The sequence below is a fragment of the Anomaloglossus baeobatrachus genome, chromosome 5, assembly GCF_048569485.1.
Source record: "Anomaloglossus baeobatrachus isolate aAnoBae1 chromosome 5, aAnoBae1.hap1, whole genome shotgun sequence".
In the NCBI taxonomy this organism is placed as follows: domain Eukaryota; kingdom Metazoa; phylum Chordata; class Amphibia; order Anura; family Aromobatidae; genus Anomaloglossus; species Anomaloglossus baeobatrachus.
In genome coordinates this window covers 68,112,366-68,133,157 of record NC_134357.1, presented here as the reverse complement: position 1 = coordinate 68,133,157, position 20,792 = coordinate 68,112,366, and the positions used below count along the sequence as shown (strand labels likewise).

Sequence of the window (20,792 nt, the reverse complement as noted above, 5' to 3'; positions counted from 1 at the left end):
ATGTCAGCTATGTAATGTCAGCTGGCATTAATCCCATGGCTTAGTAATAGATAGGCGTCTATCAGACACCCCCATTACTAACCCTATAAATGTCAATTTTTTCTTTCCCCAAAGTGCACCCCTATCAGTGAAGCAAGAGGTGCCTACCTCTGCTTCCATCCCTGATTTACTGTTTAGATGAAGATGGACATTTTCAGCCATAAATGCCTATTTGAGGTGGAATACCATCGTACTCTTATTCATAGTTAGCATTTTAGAGTGCAGCTTCAATGTATTTTTGTAGTTATAATGAGTTATCAGCTGGCACATGTTGAATGTGTGGGTCAGTCTTTTTGATATATTTGTACAGCATTGCTTTCTGAATGAGCACCACGCCCTGTAACCAGGCTGTGTCCCCCTCTTTAATAATAGTATCCTTTCTGCATAGAATATTTATATCCCATTCTACATGGTTAAATTTACATTTTATTTACATTTAATGTATTTGTCAAATTGGACCGTAAGCTTTCCATTTCCAGAAATTTAATCTTGTAGAACGGCAAATAAATTCTATGATAGTTCAAAGTGTGTATACATTTTTTAGAAAGACCTCTTTAATATATATATATATATATATATATAATATAGATATAAAAAAGAGGTCACCTTGCCGTGGTTACCGGGCTCACGTGCATTGTCTAGAACATTAGCTAAGTTTCTCTTTTTTTAAAATATTCCTAAAGCAGTAATGTAATACCATGGTCCCCTTATTCAATGTTAGCATTTTAGAGTGCAGCTGTATGTATTTTTATAGTTATAATGTGTTAGCAGCTGGCACCTGTTCACACATGTTAGATGTGCACATCAGTCTTCTTAATGTATTGAAGCTGGGCAGCAAGATGTGGTCGATTGTAAAATTGCTATGTGAATAAGTATCTGCATACACGCAAATGAGGCTCGCGTATACGTACTAAATGCTTGTATTCCCAAAAAACATTACTGAGTTGAGTGATCAGTCCCCATGGCTGGATATCTTAGCAAGCGCCTTTTTATTATAATGTACAGATGAAGAAAATCTGTGAGGACTCAGCTGTCTAGTAATTGCATGCTATAACATTGATTTACAGATCTTTCAATGTGCTAGAATAAAGAATATTTACACATAAGCCATTGTGAAAGCGTAATTTTACTTTTTAATAAAATCATACAGAGTTGCTGGTTTTATAGTTTTTTTCAACAGCAATCATCACTATCAAAATTTAACAAGCATAGAATTTATTGTATTCATTTTCATTGAGTTTTTCTTATTTCATTCATTCTGCAGCTGTAAAGGTCCAGCCATCACATTAATCTCTTCATGTTGATAGGCCTTAGCTGATCTCTTGCGTCTTCTTATACATCCTTGACTGCAACGAGAGTTGGCACTGACCTCCTTGCACACCACAAGCTTGCACTGAATATATACATTGGAATGTTTCTTTAAAAAGGTAAAAGCCTTAAACCCAAAGCGGGCTATGTTGTTTGATGGGGATTGGTAGCTTCTATAATCCGGAACTTTGCAACACCTGAAAAAAGCATGGGACAATGTTAAAATTTGTTTTGATAGATAAAATAAGAAATAGACTTTTTGTATAAGCCTTACCATGACGGAAAAGAGGGCTTGGGAATTGGTAATGTACAGTAATAAAAGATAGAAATTTCAGAGATCTCATTGGCTTAAAGAGAGGATCACGAGAAAAATCAGAGATCCCATTGGCTTAAAGAGAGGATCACAGAAAAATCAGAGATCCCATTGGCTTAAAGAGGATTACAAAAACAAAATCAGATCCCATTGGCTTAAAGAGAGGATTACAGAAAATTCAGAGATCCCATTGGCTTAAAGAGAGGATCACAGAAAAATCAGAGATCCCATTGGCTTAAAGAGGATTACAAAAACAAAATCAGATCCCATTGGCTTAGAGAGAGGATCACAGAAAATTCAGAGATCCCATTGGCTTAAAGAGAGGATCACAGAAAAATCAGAGATCCCATTGGCTTAAAGAGGATTACAAAAAAAATCAGATCCCATTGGCTTAAAGAGAGGATCACAGAAAATTCAGAGATCCCATGGGCTTAAATTAAAGAAAGGATCCATTCTTTCACTTGTAAAGCGCCATGGAATAAATGGCGCTATAATAATAAAATAATAATAATAATAATAATAATAATAATAATAATAAGCGGCACAAGCCCTGGGGGACATGTTTTGAAGCAATCACCTCCCCACCCTAAAAAAAGTAATACCAAAAATAACACAGTGATAACTTTCTGAGTACAGATATTGTAATAAGCCAAAAAAAGTTTGGAGATCTCAGAAAATTAATACAATGTTTACTAAACAACCATTACAATTTTAATGGTTGTTATGGAATTATCAGTGTATGATCTATGTGCCCATTCTTATCACTTATCAGTGAGAAATAGGTAAAGTGCACAGCTTCTTCTACACTTTGCAATGTTACACAAGTTACAGCACACAGAAGACACTCAAATGCCATCCATGTACTATACATGTTTTTCAAGGACCCATAGACTTGTATTGACCCTATTAATCTATATTAATAGGGGTAAAAAAGGACATGGATATTTCCATAGACTAATGCACTCCAGGGTGCAGCCATTTCCACTGATAAAGTTGGATGTTCTGCAATGTTTTTTGAATTATATGTCATTTTCAGCGAGTTGCTTTGAAATTGAGTATAGGAATTTGTAAAAGAATGAGAACCTTTGACATGGGTTGCAAGCTTGCGTATTTTGGACAAAATATTGACCAATATCTCATCTATTTTTTTACTTTTACATCTTTTTCATCTTTATTTGTTACATGCAGCCGAGCCTTTTAGTGCTGGCTGGGTTCATTTTGGGTTCCTATCCCTGTGTGATGTGTAGCATACCACGGGAGCCTTAAGGCTATGTGCCCACACTGCAGAAAATTTGCGGAATTTGCCGCGATTTTTTCACGGAAATTACGCGGATTTTTTAAAATTCCGCAGTACAGTGATTCCCCAGCCATTTCTATGGCATTTGGGGAGTGCTGTGCCCATGCTGTGTTTTTTTCCGCAGGGGAAATAATGTGAATTTCCCTGCGGAAAAATCTGCAGCATGTGAATTATTCCTGCGGATTTCTCCGCAGGGTCCCATACTTACCTGCTTTGATAGCAGACACCGGAGTCACTTTCCTCCTGTGGAGCGCGGTGGAGCTAGGAGCAGGAAGGAGGAGGTGGGTGGGGCCTGCACGAGCTCCGGTCATGTGACAGCCAGAGCTAGTTCAGGCCTGCCCACCTTCTCTTGCACAGAGCAGACATGGCTGGAGAGAAGTGCTGCGTGATGGAGGTATGTGTGAACTCCCCCGTCACTCCTGCACTTGTTCTGCATTGAGGATGCAGTGCCGAAGCCATGCTACAGTATCCTCAATGCAGAATGCCCGCAGTATATCCACAGGACATTCTGCTGTGCATCTGCAGCATGTAAACAGGCAAAAGTTGTGCTGCGGATTTCTGCGATCTCCTGCAGAATGTCCTATGGATATAACCGCAGAACACTGTCCCCGTGGGCACATAGCCTTAGGGTACTCGTCACCTGGCCAGTGGTTCCTTGGGGTAGCTGTAACAGGCCCTTTAGTACATTGTATTGGTCAATCACCACAGAATTAAGCCAGTAAGAATTTATATTCAAATTCAGTGTCCAATCAATGATTTTGTATCTCCAGCTAATTCTGCTCTCCTATCAGCAGGGAGACCCAGCGGGGGGCTACTGAACATGACACTGGACTTAGTTCATTTTCAAGTCCAGAGTTTCTGCGCTACTGAGCATGACTTTTTATTTAGTTGAGAGGTTTAGTTGCCTTTGGCAAATAGTAATCTAGATTGCCACTACTCTGATTTATGAACTACTGTATCTGATAACTGGAACAGCTCATTTACATAAAAGAAAACCATGGAATGTTCTGAAATGAAACATCTACCAGATTATGGCACTGAACCCTAGATAAAGTATTTAAAAATTTTCTCCTATTGAATATTGTCTGTCTAATGATGGTAGGACATGTCAATGGAAAGACCGGTAGGTGTGCAGACTGACCATATGGTTTCTTTTCTTCTGCACCTGGGCTACAATTTGCATGAGTCATACTGGAGTATCCATTTTCTGTGATCTTTAGTATCCTCACATACAATTTAGCACTAACTGGTGGTGCTATATCCACCAATACAGCGTCAAAGATTCCAGTTCTTATTTCCTAGGAATCCGCCTATCAGAAATGTTTGGTTCTCATTGCATATTTTGCCATTGCTATGTCCAATACAACCTAGTTAAAATGTTGAGGTAGGACCTTAAAGCGTAACCGTCATTATAATTTTTATTTCATAAGTCAATAGTACACATGAAAATAAGCAACTTTGTATTATATCTTATCAGACAAATTTGCTTTTTAGTCCTCGTGGACTGATGTTTCATTCTCAAAATTCTCAATTCCTGGGTAAAATCAGTCTTCAGTGAATACAGATTTTTATATCCCCGAGATAGGAGATGGCAGCTGTTTGTATAAGATTCTATGCAGAAAGTAGGTGAGAAGGGGATGTCGGAGCTTCGCCTCTAGATCCTTCCTCCCCTCTTCTACAATACAATCTTATAAGTAAACAACTGCAATCTCTTATCTCCGTAATACAAAAATCTGCAGTCACTGAAGTCAGATTTTGCCCCAGAATTGACATATTGAGAATGAGACATCAGTCCTGGGGGACAAAGGAGCGGATTTTTCTGCTTAAACATATTACAAATTTGCTTATTTCAATGTGTACTATTGATGTTTTTTTAAAAAAATTAAAATGCCGGTTACACTTTATAGAAACATTCCCACTAACTTCTTGTATTGATTAAATGAATGTACAGTATACAATATGTCCATGTAATGAAGCGTGAATGTATTAATATACTCATCTGCTGCTGCTGTCTACAGTGTCCAGTGCCGGTCTTCTGCTCTTCTCAATGTAATTTCTCTTATTGGCTAGTGCTCACATAGTAGCAATATACAAGCACTTGGAACTCGTAGAAAATTGCAATTTACGTTTGCAATGCCTAGTACAATGCATTACACTTTGGCCAGATCCCTCACCTTCATCAGATGGCTGGATTGCTTTAGACCAGTGTTTCTCAACTCCAGTCCTCAAGACCCACCAACAGATCAGGTTTTCAGGATTTCCTTAATGTTGCACAGGTGATGGAATTATTCCCTGTCTAACATGGAAGAAAACCTGAAAACATGATCTGTTGGTGGGTCTTGAGGATTGGAGTTGAGAAACACGGCTTTAGGCAAAGGTGGAGAAAATGAAAACGTGCATTCTTAGAATAGTGTGTCACCGCAAGCGCGTGACACCTGGTGAAGGTCATCTGACTGAAACATTATGGGTTAAACTATGGATTGCACCTGTAAATAAAACACATAAATTTGCTACTTTATACGAGTGTCAAGTTCTTATATATTCTGTTCTTCTCTGTGACGCCTTCGCGCATAAGATCTACCAGGTCATTGAATGAAAGCTTATGGGGCCTCATTCTGATGCTCCATAGACTTACATAGTAAAAGTCCCTTCTGGGTCATGCAGAACACAGCGTGTTCCAGAGAGTCTGTGTCACATTTTTTTCTAATTTTACCGCATTTGGAATTTTTGTTAACGTTTTTAAGCACACTATGTTGCAGAGTGAAAGATATTCCAAAAAACAAGCATTCATGTGGCTATATTATTGGCAGGTGAGCAGAAGGATGTATTTTTTTCAACGGCGAATTGGCAGTAGGTCTGGGCAGTCAGCAGGATATCATAGTCCGGTAGTTACTTGTATCAGGGTAGTCAGAGAGAGCACCCCTTCTGAGGAAGCGACGGCGAAACGTACGTCAAGGGGAGTCCTTGCGGTAATTACTAACCTGCTTTATTTCCATGTGACCATCTGTGATAGTGATCCCTTCTCCTTTCTAGCGTTGTCCTTGGTTCTTTTACATTATAGCTTAGTGTCTCACAATCTATATTCCTTGTTGGTGTGAGATGTACTTAGTGAGGACTTGGTCTATTTAGTACTTTCCTTGGACTTCCTATTTTTCTATGGTTTTACTGCCATCTTGTGGATCTGTGAATGTATTGCACTTTATACTTATATTGTCATGCCATGGATTATTGATTGTGAACTCTCTACTAATATACCGCGTGGACCAAGGTGTATCTTGTGTCTACTTCTCTTTTTTAATTGGTTTTAATTTTTGGAACTTAATAAAGATATCTTATTTTATTGCATTTATGTGTGGAGTTTTCTATGTAGGCTTTATAGTCAGAGAGAGCAGTAGAACACCTTTGCACTTGCACCATATTTGAACCCAAGGATGGGAAAAAGTCAATAAAAAGCTTAAGTAGAAAGACCATTGGCTTGATGGGCAGCCCTAAAAAAATTGAGAGTCATTCTACATGCACTAGAGGTAGAACAGGAAATCCCAACGAGCAGGAGACTGAGGAGAGAATAAGTACAACAAGCAGGAAAGAATAGAGCTAGCGTAATTTTGTGCACAATTGGTACACTAGGCAGTATCCCTCGAGAACTCTCTGAATGATAGATGTGTGAGTCTCTCCTATGTAGTTTTGTAGCTTGTTTGTATCCAGAATCAGTAAATGTGGTCTTTTCCAGTGACATTTTGCAAACAGATCTCAGATGATTGCACAATATTTATATTAACATCAAAAAGTTATATCTTAAAGTAAAAAATATAATAAAGAATAATCATAAAATAAAAATAACAGTACTTTACCCATTGCGAATAATATAAAAAATATTTCTTGTGAAGTCAAACTCATCAGGGGATGCCAAACAAGTGTCTACAAATAGGACCAGGGTAGGGTCAGATGTACGTAAGGTGGCTTGCAGGTATAAATTCTGATTTAGCTCCACATTGTATGGCTGATGATTTACTGGATATATAAAATTCGAGGACTGGAAGAATATCAGGTCAGCAGAATACTGGCCATATTGGATTATTGTGTTCTTTATGAAGTCATTTGCTGTGTACATGCCTTCTACTAGAGTGTTTTCGTAGAACCGACATTTAAGAGTTAGGTCTACATTTTTTCTGTAAATGACGATTGTCTTGGCTGATTGGGTGACCAAGTTGTTTGTATAACTTATTAAGCCATTTTCATCCTGTAAGAAGGAAAAAAAAATGTTGGAAATTCAAATAATCAATTACAAAAGCTGACTGTTTTACATTTTAATTAAATGTCCCCTAATGTAATAAGGCACATTCCATTTGTGGAGAATAACTTGTGGCTTGGGTGGGGAAAAGAAGTGTCGATTCATAGGACCAGATGGCGAGCAGTAGAGGGGGAAAGATGGTAAGCAGTGGGATGTGTAAATGTTTGGGTTTGTTTTTTTTTTGTTTTTTTTTAATCTCTCAGGAAAATCCACACAATTTGGCAAATTTGAATTTTGTCAGATCTGGTCCTATGTACTTAGAATACTTCAACTCCCCATGTCGCTTTCAATATTGTATACCCATTTTGTACCACTCATTGGCACTTTAGGATGGCTGTTGTCATCAAGCACCGTAACTGATTTTTACAGTGAACTAAATAATTTTTTGCATGTTGTTCTGTCATTTCTATGTATTTACAAGGTCCAAGAGGCCACAGCCTCCTAATTTAGGTCTACTAATACTAATTTAACATTTGCAATTATGTAAAATGATAGGTACCAGCGTGCTTTTTTTGCCATCGTGCCATTTTGTTAGGTTTCTAACAGGGGTACAACATTTTTTGACTTGTTGGTGGTTCCCAAGAGATACATTTTCATACCTGTTTTACTGTTAGACAGCTATCATAAGGAATGTGAAACTGCAGCCAATTTGCTACGAGTTGAGGACGACACTGAGGATCATTCAAAAATAGATCATCTGAAGAATATCTCAAAGATTGAAGATACCAAAGTGAGATTTGGACTTCCATGTAGTCTGAATGGCATGAGAGCCTGACTGTAAAAAAAAAAAATGTAATCAATATTTTATTTAGACCTTGCAGTATGATACATTACTCTGATAGACTGTATTACTCTGAACTAATGTGATTACACTAAGAAATATAAAGAAATGAATCAAAGTAATCTGATTTAAAGGGGTACTTTGAAGTCCAAAGAAATGTTACTCCTAAATCCCTATCTATTTAGTGTCATAATCTAAACTAATTTCTAATATACTTGAATAAAAACTACACTACCATTCCAAAACTACACTAACTGTTTTCTATTTTTGTTTTACCTTTTTTCTGATGATGCCTTGTTTGAGAATCCCTGGGTATGCTGGAATACTCAAACAAAGCATCATCAGTGGGTAGAGGCTGCATTCACTAACACAGTCTCAGCCACCTCACTGAAACTAAGCATTATCAGTGATGCTTGTTTCCGTAGCTGATCTAGACCCTGCATGCTTTGCATTGCACGATGTGCACAATGACAATGCTCTCTCTGTTGTAATAAAAAGGAAGAAGAACACATTGTAAGCATCAAACCAAAAAGGAACAAATTGAGGAATTAAAACTTATTCATCTCACAAATTCGAAGAACTTGACAATTTGGGTGTGAAGCACGTAGAACTCTGAACCGGCCTTCAGGTAATTAGAATGCAAGGAAAGAAAATATAGCATTCGCAAAGGGTAATTAAAACTTGACTTTTGTTTCCATGGTAAAAAATAGAGCAAACATGTTGAATTAAATGCCTGTGCAAACCTTAGTCAAAATACCTGGTGAGCAGAGACCAGTGTCGTCCTTGCAAGTGACATCACTGGTCTTTGCACCGAGGGTATGTTGACAACGTGCTCTCCTGCAGATTCATTAATACTAATCAGAGTCGACAACTAAGAGCGTGCTGACATTGTAAACATCATGCTGGGACCAGCCCAGCCTCTGAAATGAGCCTCACTGATGGTGCTTTGTTTCAGGCCTCTTTCACATGTCCCTGAAAAACACGCACGTTTTTCACGGACGTGTCAGAGGTGCGTATTGCCCTCGGTGTGCTGTGTGCATGGCCTACGTGTGTTCTCTGTGTGTTATCTGTGATAACACACGGAGAACGGGAACTTTCTACTCACCTGTCCCTGGCGTCACTGTCCGTGGTGCTGAACTTCGGTCTCCGGTCCTGCCGACTCCCCGCTGCTGCTGCTTCTGGCCGCAGTGAAGTGAATATTCAATTAGCATAATGATCGTGTGATCGGCAGCAAGTGACGGCAGCGGCAGAGATAGGAGGGCAGGAGAAGGTGAGTAATGTTTTGTTTTTTTTCTCGCAGACACATGTCTTTTCTCCGGTGCGTGTCACATGGAACACATCCGTGTGGTCCGTGTGTGTTACGTGTGACACGTTTGCGTTCAGTGTGACACCTGTGATGCCAGAGAAAATGAACATGTCGGCGTGAGAAACACACGGACACACGTAAGTACGGAAAGGACACACGTAAGTACGGAACGGACACACGTAAGTACGGAACGGACACACGTTCCGTTTGAAAACACTTACGTGTGACCAAAACATTAGGAATACATAGGTCCACGTGTGTACGTGTCTCCAGTACGTAAGAAAACTGCCAAACACGTAACCCGAGGCACGTATGTGTGAAAGAGGCCCCAGGGAGAGGACAGAGGTTGCAGTAGTGACTGTAGCCTCTGTTTCCTGATGACACTTTGTTTAACTATTCCAGCATAAACTGGGATTCTCAATCAAAGTGGCATTAAAAATGAAGTGGAAGAAAAAAATAGAAAAGCAGTTAGATACTTCAGATAGGGAACGGTAGAACATTTTTCATTCAAGTGTATTAGAAAATAGTTTAGATTATGACAATAATTAGATAGGGATATAGGAGGAAAATTACTTTGGATTTTGGACCACCCTTTTTAAGGATTTTAAAAAGAGAGGTCGGTTTTATTGTTCCTATAAGCAGAGATGCCGTTGTCTATGGCATACAACAGTTCAGTCACAGGGGTGGGATGTAATATCAGAAACAGCTAACAGACCAATAGTATACTGTTTCTGGAATAAAATAATAAAATCAGGAAAAAATAATGAAGGAAGAACAAAATAATAATTAAAAGTGAATTTTTTTCACACCCTAAAAACATAAGATTTTAAAAATGCCATGGTTAATGGAAGACTAAAGCGGGCTTTACACGCTACGAGATCGCTACAGCGATCTCGTTGGGGTCACGGATTTTGTGACGCTCATCCAGCCGCTGTAGCGATCTCGTTGTGTGTGACTCCAAGGAGCGATTTTGGATCGTTGCAAAAACGTCCAAAACGCTCCTCGTTGACATGGGGGTCCATTCTCAAATATCGCTGCTGTCTCGTGGGCGAAGTTGTTCCTCGTCCCTGCGGCAGCACACATCGCTCCGTGTGACGCCGCAGGAACGAGGAAGCTCTCCTTACCTGCCACACGCCAGCAATGAGGAAGGAAGGAGGTGGGCGGGATGTTCGTCCTGCTCATCTCCGTCCCTCCGCTTTGATTGGCCGACCGCTTAGTGACGTCGCGGTGACGTCGCTGTGATGCCGAACGTCCCTCCCCCTTGAGGGAGGGATTGTTTGGCAGTCACAGCGACGCCGCCGACCAGGTAAGTGCGTGTGACGCTTCCGTAGCGATAATGTTCGCTGCGGCAGCGATCACCAAATATCGGCATAACAATAGGGATGGGTGCTATCACACTCGCCATCGCTAGCATCGGCTAGCGATGTTGCAGCGTGTAAAGCCCGCTAAAGTGTATAAATTAAATTTTACTAGTCTAACAGATTAACATATTATAGCCACTACACCAGCACAAATGAACTATAAACTGTCTTGTTATTAACTGCATGTGTCAGCTTCAAAATCCATATCAATGTAAGCATAAGGTCATGGCTCCGCTTGCGATTCACTTCTAATGTGAGACCATTGGAAGCGATATGCTAATGACCCTCGGCTCTCATGTTGCTGCAAGCGTGAGCCGAGTGTCATGCGACTGTGATCCAATTTTGCGATTGGATCACAGCTGCGGCGAAGGAGTGAGTACCTTCTTCCTCTTCTCCGTATATCACACTGCACTCTGATGACTCGGATGCAAGTGCAGTGCGATGTTTCACATGCACCCATAAACGTGTAGAGGTGTATGGAATTCAGATTCTTAATTCCCCAATTGGATTATGTTGGAACTTACCGCATTTTTTTTTTATGCAATATATTGATGAATGTGGGGGTGTGGTGGAATCTGTTTTATAAATCTACACTTACCAAGTTAGTAATGGGGTTGTCTGATACGGTCCTATCTATTATTAACCTCTGGACTTGATGTCAGCAGTCAATTCACAGCTGACATCAGCCCCAAAAGTATTACCCTGATTACAACCACACCAGGTAATTGGGAAGAGTCCAGCAAAGGAGCAAAATTTGGGCATCTAATGCATGTGCCTGGCTGTGGGCTGCTATTTTTAAGCTGGGAGGGGCAAAATAACCATTGACCTTTCCAGCCTGACAATATTAGCCCCAGGTGTCAGCTTTACCTTGAATGGTTATCAAAATAGGGGGGGCCTCACAATGTTTTATAAATAATTTAGAAAAACAGTGTGGGATTCCCTCTATTTTTGATAACCAGCAACAGCCAAGGTACAGCATACACCTGAGGGTTTCAGCCTGCTGCTGTTGGCTATACCTGCACTGGTTATCAAAAATAGAAGGATATCCAAGCCATTTTTTTTTTATTCCATATCAACATTTAGTTGCAGGGCATGTGCGCACATTTTGCTTCCTTTTACAGGCCCCCAGCCCTTACTATGACCATTACACAGCCATTTTACAGTACAGAAGTTTGGGTCACCATTGACTTATATTAGGTTCAGGGTCAGGGTCATCTTCTGGTCTTGTCTGGGTCCCAAAATGAACTTTTTACTAAAGTCCAGACAATCCCATTGAACCCGAACTTCCACGGTTTTGTTCATCACTAATCGCGGTCATTACAATGTGTTTCTTTCTGATCTTGGTAACAGGACATATAGTTGAGGACACTAACAATTTAAAACAGTGATTGGTTTATTAGATCAAGTGGTAAATAGAAGAGTTGAGTAAAAAGATTTAAAGGACCCTGGTCAGGGACAATATTGGTAATCCATGTCTGTTGAACCTTCTTCTTGCCAGTATCCCCAGCTGCTCCTCAGGTAGGTAGGTGGAGGACAACAGGGCTCTAGTATGGTGGCCGTGGTCTACCAATGTGGCCACTGGACCAGGAAATATTTTTTATCAACTCTAGTAAATAGTGGTATTATTAGAGAAAATATGTAGCAGGGGAAAAGAATCTTCAGTAACATGTAATATAAACGGTGTTTTGATTTCTAACAAAAAGTAACTATTTTCTCAATTATACTAAAACTAGCTATACATAATTATTTATTTTAAGAAATTAGATTGCTTTTGTATAATAAGCCATTAAGTTTTATTATGTGCATTAATGCAGGCAAATGACAACTTGAGCAGAAAATAGAACCAATTTCAAAATAAACATACCATTTTGATTGTTGGTGAAGATAGAGTAGTAAGTTGCAAAGAAATCCAAATCTGTCTGTTTGGCAGCTTGTCGTGTGTAGACAACGCTTAAACTGTTAGAGGTGGAGACGTAATCTCGTTTATTTATTCTGCAGAGATCTCCTAGTAAAGCTGATCCAACAGGAGCTCCATCATAAACTGACAAAGACGATGAGTCACAGCATTGAGGAGTCTTCGGTCTGGTCATGAGAAAGTCATCAATGCAATATCAGAAATCAAATTCAGTATTGAATGTTTCTATGCAGTAAGCATTTACAGTTGATGTGAAATTATTGAAGGAGACCACAACTATAAACAATAACATGTATTATTATTGATTGTCTTCAAAGCCTAAGATTAAAAATCTAAGCTTAATCGGGCTTCACACGATGAGATCTATCGTGCGATCGCATGTCTATCATGCGATCGCATGTGCGATGGTAACCACCCCCGTCGTTTGTGCGTCACTGGCAAATCGCTGCCCGTGACGCACAAAGTCGTTTAACCCCCGTCACACGTACTTACGGGCCGAGCGACTTCGTTGTGGGCGGCGAACATCCACTTCCTGAAGTGGGATGGATGTTCGTCGTCACACAGCAGCCGGCCAATAGAAGCGGAGGGGCGGAGATGAGCGGGACGTAAACATCCCGCCCACCTTCTTCCTTCAGCATTACAGGCGGGAGCCGTGGGACGCAGGTAAGCTGTGTTCGTCGTTCCCGGGGTGTCACACGGAGCGATGTGTTCTACCCCGGGTACGATGAACAACTGGCGCAAAGTAAAATAAACGATTTTTTAAAAATAAACGATGAGTACACGACTCACGATTTGTCACCGATTTACGATCGCTCGTAGGTGTCACACGGGACGACGTCGCTAACGAAGCCGGATGTGCATCACGAAAACCGTGACCCCGATGATCTATTGCAAGATAGATCGCCTCGTGTGACACCCGCATTAGATGTGAAATATCAATAAGAAATAGGAAAAAGTGATTGTCCAGTATTGATTAAGTATTGTGTTATCTGCCGCAGATTTATCATTTCTCTGAATGCTAAGCTCCCCTTTCCCGGCATCTTATGCGCTGGTGTGCATGTCTGGGTGCCATGGTTACGCTGTGTTGCCCCTGGACATGTGCACCAGTTTTGTGACACCGTGACCGCGGTAGACAAATTGTTGTGGCTAGTGCGCCACTGGATCCACTGTGATTGGCTTCCACAACCCATGTGAGTGCAATCACATGCTGTAAAATGGTCCTGCCAGGTACATTGATTACTCCCCTTGAGCGAGCAAACAAACACATGAAACGTACGTCGGGGAATTTCTGGGAGTCTTCCTTTGTACGACCACTATTATACCCCAAGAACCTGAGGTAATGCAGTGCCTGTATTATACAAGTACCCTATATGGGTTGAATTTGTATCTGTATTCCTAATCCTAACTGAAGTACAGTACATGGTCTTGGTTTGCCCCAATTGCTGCTGCACCAGCCACTTTGTATATTATTATATATTTGTACTGTCATGACACAATTGTTGTGCATTATATTGTCTATTTACATATTATCTTGACGTACTTTGTATACTCAGTTTGATTCAAGAATACAGTCCCCACACTTACTGTTCGACTTTCCTTTTTTTGTGTGTGCACCTTTTAAAAAGGCATTTAATAAAATCTGTAATTTTTATGCCTTATCTGTCTACTTTCCCCTACTCTTTAAACAGATCTAAATAACCTGTCCACAGCAATGATTGGCAGCTTTCTGTGTACACTGTGCAGAGGCAGAAAGTTACCAATCAGTGATGGGGTATAGGTGGACTACATGAAAGTAGGTTTATTAATCCTCCTGTGATAATTTCCTGCCGATAACACAATAATTTTATAAAAACTATTCTAAGCAGCCCAGTGAGTGTCACAACATCTCTATCTCTACATTATGCTGCTGTTGGATTAGGTAGCAAAACCCTGGTGACAGATTCCTATTAATGTCAGCTAAAAGTGACCAAACTGGGGATGATCGAATACCAAAATATTCACCTTCACGAATATCCGACGAATAGGTCACCGCTATGCGAATATTCGTTGCGCAATGTAAGTCTATGGGAAGCCTGAATAATTGTTATTCGGGTTTCCCATAGACTTACATTGCGCATCGAATATTCGCGAATAATCGAATAGTGGCGACCTATTTGGCAAATATTTGTGGTATTCGATCATCCCCAATAATCACCTTTCCATTTATTGGGGGAACAGGACAAGTAGTGGTACTAGTTGATAGTTTTCCATTAACTGAAATTTCTTTACATGTCATCAAAACCTTTTTAGGGGACAAATTATTTTGTAACAATTGTATCAACAAATAAGTGTAAGTCTTATTTTGTGGTATACTCACAGAAATGTTTCAAAATTGAGAAGAATTTTATAATTGTTTGGGACAGTAATGTACCAAACGCAATAATCAGACCCAGAGGAAATATCGGAATTCAAAGAAATGTTCCCATTCAAATTTGTCAAAATGTCTCCACATGTGTCTGTAAAGAGTAAAAATAAAACATTCTGTTTAACAAAGTATTTACTTTATTGTGTTAATATTTTAGGTAAATACATTAAGGCCTTGTGCACACACTGCGTTTTTATGTGGTTTGCCGCATTTTTTCAGTGCAGATTGATGCCCAAAAATGCAAGTTTATCCTTACGCTAGGAAAGCCACTGAGAATTCTAAAGTGCTATGCGCACGTTGCTTCTTTTTTCCTTGCAGTTTTGAATGCAGAAAAAAAAGTAGCATGTCAATTGTTGATGCGTTTTTTTGCCTGCATTTTTTAGCCCTTTCAGCCAATGATTTCCCTAGAAAAAGAAACTCACAAAAAAAACCGCACCAAAAACTCACAAAAAATACATGCATTTTTTGGTGGGGTTTTCTGCCACAAGGTGCAGTTTTGGAGCAGAACATTTCAGCAACACAAAACTTAGTGTGTGCACATAGTCTAAAGCCAGCTTTACACCTTACAATTAGGGATGCGATCTCGTATGCGATGTGACACGCCCAGGTCGCATATGCGATTGAATGAGATTGCACGTAGGTCGTTCATTTGCTGTCACACGTGCGTTAGTAGTCTATGTTAAATTGATCAATTTTGTGTGCGATCCTTTAGCTCATGTGTTCCGTGACGTATGCATTGGGCACCCTTTTTTTTTTTATTTATTGACTTGACAAGCGTGTGTAATGTGTAGGGATGCGTTTTTACTATGTCATCTGCCATTCAGCTCTGCTACATGGCCGCTAACAGCAGCCACAGACAGCCATGTAGCAGAGCTGAATGGCAGATGACAGCAGACACAGACAGAGCCGCACTGTCAGAATGAACTCGGGTGAACCTCACCCGACTTCATTGTCATGCTGTGGCTCTGTCTGTGTCGCGTCCTGATTAGCGGTCACCTGTGAAGGACTCACCGGTGACCGCTAATCCCCTGAGTGACTGAATTGAGCAGCCCTCTCTCATACTCACCGATCCCCGTTCCCCGGCGCTGCACGGCATTCACACTGCTCCGGCGGCTTTTACTGTTTTGAAAAAGCCGGCCGCCCATTAAACAATCTGGTATTCCCTGCTTACCCCGCCCACCGGCGCCTATGATTGGTTACAGTGAGACACGCCCCCCACGCTGAGTGACAGGTGTCACACTGCACCCAATCACAGCAGCCGGTGGGCGTGTCTATACTGTGTATTGAAATAAATAATTAAATAATTAAAAAAAACGGCGTGCGGTCCCCCCCAATTTTAATGCCAGCCAGATAAAGTCATACGGCTGAAGGCTGGTATTCTCAGGATGGGGAGCTCCACGTTATGGGGAGCCCCCCAGCCTAACAATATCAGCCAACAGCCGCCCAGAATTGCTGCATACATTATATGCGACAGTTCTGGGACTGTACCCGGCTCTTCCCGATTTGCCCTGGTGCGTTGGCAAATCGGGGTAATAAGGAGTTATTGGCAGCCCATAGCTGCCAATAAGTCCTAGATTAATCATGTCAGGCGTCTATGAGACACCTTCCATGATTAATCTGTAAGTGACAGTAAAAAAACACACACACACGAAAAAATCCTTTATTAGAAATAAAAAACACAAACACATTCCCTCATTACCAATTTATTAACCCCCGACAAACCCTCCATGTCCGGCGTACTCCACAGTCCTCCAGCGTCGCGTCCAGCTCTGCTGCATGGAGGTGACAGGAGCAGCAGAAGACACCGCCGCTCCGGTCACCTCCACGCAGGTAATGAAGACAGCCGCGCGATCAGCTGATCTGTCACTGAGGTTACCCGCGGCCACCGCTGGATCCAGTGACAGCGGGTAACCTCAGTTACAGCTCAGCTGATCGCGCTACTCACCTCCGCTCCGGTCAGCTCCAGTCAGCAACTGAGGTGAGTAGCGCGATCAGCTGAGCTGTCACTGAGGTTACCCGCGGCCACCGCTGCATCCACCGCTGGATCCAGTGACAGCGGGTAACCTCAGTGACAGATCAGCTGATCGCGCGGCTGTCTTCATTACCTGCGTGGAGGTGACCGGAGCGGCGGTGTCTTCTGCTGCTCCTGTCACCTCCATGCAGCAGAGCTGGACGCGACGCTGGAGGACTGTGGAGTACGCCGGACATGGAGGGTTTGTCGGGGGTTAATAAATTGGTAATGAGGGAATGTGTTTGTGTTTTTTATTTCTAATAAAGGATTTTTTTCGGGTGTGTGTGTTTTTTTACTGTCACTTACAGATTAATCATGGAAGGTGTCTCATAGACGCCTGACATGATTAATCTAGGACTTATTGGCAGCTATGGGCTGCCAATAACTCCTTATTACCCCGATTTGCCAACGCACCAGGGCAAATCGGGAAGAGCCGGGTACAGTCCCAGAACTGTCGCATATAATGTATGCGGCAATTCTGGGCGGCTGTTGGCTGATATTGTTAGGCTGGGGGGCTCCCCATAACGTGGAGCTCCCCATCCTGAGAATACCAGCCTTCAGCCGTATGGCTTTATCTGGCTGGTTTTAAAATTGGGGGGGACCGCACGCCGTTTTTTTTAATTATTTAATTATTTATTTCAATACACAGTATAGACCCGCCCACCGGCTGCTGTGATTGGGTGCAGTGTGACACCTGTCACTCAGCGTGGGGGCGTGTCTCACTGTAACCAATCACAGGCGCCGGTGGGCGGGGTAAGCAGGGAATACGAGATTGTTTAATGGGCGGCCGGCTTTTTCAAAACAGTAAAAGCCGCCGGAGCAGTGTGAATGCCGTGCAGCGCTGCGCTGGAGATCGGGGATCGGTGAGTATATGAGAGAGGGGGTAAGAGGGATAGACTGACATGGACAGAGAGAGAGGGACAGAGATAGTGACGGACTGACAGAGATTAGTGCATGACAGACATTGTGAGGCGCTTCAGAACGCAGCTTTTCAGCTGCGCTCTGAAGCGGACCTTTTTTAAGCTGCGGTGCAGAGCGCACACCTGCGCACATAGCATCAGACACCAAAATCGTATGAGGGATGTCACACGTTACAATTCACTAGTTTCGTACTACCAAACGTCCAATGTATGAGGAATAAACGACGTGTATGCGATCACCGTATTTTCGTTGAATATCGATCGCATGTAGGTTTCACACGCAAACACGTCACGAACGATGCCGGATGTGCGTCACTTACAACTTGACCCCGACGACGGATTGAAGGATTTATTGAAGTGTGTAAAGCAGGCTTAAGAGCTCACAAGAATTACATGTAAGAAAAATGTGAATATATTTAGTAGCGATAAAATGGAAATTGAAATTGCTATGAAATCAGAATGTTTTATACAGAAAAACTCTGAAAAGTTGTACTATTTGTGTAACATTCAGGTTTTAGAAAATATTTATAATAATCAGTAATGAATTTAATTCTCTGTTACGTTTCAGAGCAGATTTGCATCCTAGGCTCTATTAAAGGGGTATTTGCAGAATCGAACATTATGCCCTGTTCACAGGATTGGGGACAACTTATTGATCACTATGGGTCTGAGTGACCTCCTCTCCATTCCCTGTCTATAAGACTGCTGGAGAAGACCAAGTTCTGCTTTTAGGTATTTCCAACAGTTCCATATACAATTTATTGAGAGCATGCTCAATAATGGTCTACTCAAAAACCCGTTTTCAAGATCGTTCAGGATCCCAGAAGTTGGACCTCCAGCAATAAAGCTCGTAGATAGCAGATAACTTTAGATTCTGAGAATACCCCTTTAATGAGGCTGTCCAGTCACATATATATTTCAAATTTTTGTTGGTTCTTCAAAATAAAACAGAACATTGTGATGGACTTATCCTAACAACTAGACCCTACTGCACTTTTTCCCTTGACATAGGTGCCTTCATTACATTATTACAACATTACAAAAGCTGCTGCTTTCATAATTCATGCACAATCATATATACAATTATGTAAAATGCATTCTGTGTCGTGTATTAATTTATATACTTTTTAAAAACACATTCACTTACTGTTGGTGTTCAGTTCATCTGCAATATCAGAAATGTAAAAAGAAGTTAGATATTATATTTAGATATATATTGTATCAATATTTTGTAAAAAATGTATCATTTTATATTAGTGAAGAACAAATATATTTGATATTATTAATTACTTGCATGAATATTAAGGTATTCAGGATATTTGTTACTTGTCGAGTATTTTGGTATTTGCCTCATAAGTTTTGAGTCCCCTTCATATCTGTTTGGAGCCTGATTTCCAACTACTAAAACATGCAGGGATTGCCTGCCAATCACAGTACTGTTGTAGCCATCTTTGCAACTGGCATAACTGTGATTTGTGATACCCAGCGTAGATAAGGAAGACAGCTGGGGACTGGTATTCTCAGGCTGGGAAGGTCTATGGTTATTGGACCCTCCACAGCCTAAAAATAGCAACCTACAGCTGCCCCACAATTGGCGCATCCATTAGATGCGCCAATAGTGACACTATACCAGACTCATCCTGATTGCCCTGGTGCAGGGGCAATAGGGGTAATATATGGGTTGATGTCAGCTGTGATTTGTCAGAAACCACAGCTGCCATCAAACCCTGGGTTGGTAATGGAGAGGTGTCTATGAGACCCCCCACATTTCCAACTCTGTATGTAAAAAGAAAAAAACACAAACATACCAAAATCCTTTATTTTAAATAATGAAAAGCATCCCTTTTCACCAATTTATTAACCCTCCAAAACCCAACGCATGTCCGAGATAATCTACATGAGATCCCCCAATGATCCCATTTCTGCTACATCCAGAAGTTCCAGTGATGGAAAATATGATTGAACACTGCATCTCCTGGAAAAGGTAGCGGGAGAACCGTCTGTCAGAAGTGATGATTTCAGTCGGTTTACCGAAGATCACAGCTGGGTTCCCATAGTACCAAGTGTGACCACTGGTGAACCCACTACTAGCTTTCTGGACTGCTGAACTGTGGCACACGCCGGTACTGCAGTCCATCAATCTGGCAGTCAGGTCACCGGAGTTCACACTCGGTCACTTCCCCACTGCCTTCAGTTAACTCAGTTGAATCCGCTGCCAAATTTCTGGATTGCTGCGTGGCTGTGTCCTGCAATCCAACAGTCTGGCAATCCAGCAATGAGTTCACCGAGAACCACGAGGGAGCCCCTGGGTGTGATCTCTGGTGACCTGACTGCCGCATTGCCAGACTGCTGCATTGCCACACCAACATGGTGGTCAAGAAGAGTTCACAGCCTCCAGATGTCCAAGTAACTGAGAACTCCAGGAACCTTAAAGGCTCCTTTAAAATTCCTGTGTTGGCAGCTGATGTGAGACCCGGGGCTGTGAGCTCTGGTAACCTAAAAGATTACTGGAGCTCACAGCCACCGGGTCTTCCGGCAGTTGTGAGGCCCGGAAACCTTAAACGAGTCTTTAAGAGAACATTTAAGGCTCCTACAGTTCACAGCCTCCACATGTTACAGCAGCTAGGAACTCAAGGAACGTTAAAGCCTCCCTCAAAGGCTATCTTAAAGTTATTGGGTTGACCGCTGCTGCGAGACCCAGCTGGTGTGAGCTTTGGTAACCTAAAAGGTCTATAATGCTCTACAGAGCATCTTTTTTCACAAGGTACATTTCCATAGTGTTAGTAGTGTACGTGCCTGGAATTACAATTCAGACCAATGCTATAACGTCTCATTTTGGCATTTAC

General features: G+C 41.5%; 1 protein-coding gene across 1 annotated transcript; it reads right to left on the bottom strand.

The window, feature by feature from the left end:
- Positions 1-6,804: 6,804 nt before the first annotated feature.
- LOC142312630 (CUB and zona pellucida-like domain-containing protein 1) lies at positions 6,805-19,300 on the bottom strand. Its single transcript, XM_075351626.1, has 6 exons — positions 19,237-19,300; positions 19,094-19,111; positions 14,968-15,106; positions 12,561-12,778; positions 7,848-8,023; positions 6,805-7,197 (listed from the first exon to the last, which is right to left on the bottom strand). The coding sequence occupies exons 1-6, from the start codon at positions 19,298-19,300 to the stop codon at positions 6,805-6,807; spliced, it is 1,008 nt and encodes a 335-aa protein (XP_075207741.1).
- Between the last annotated feature and the right edge of the window lie 1,492 nt (positions 19,301-20,792).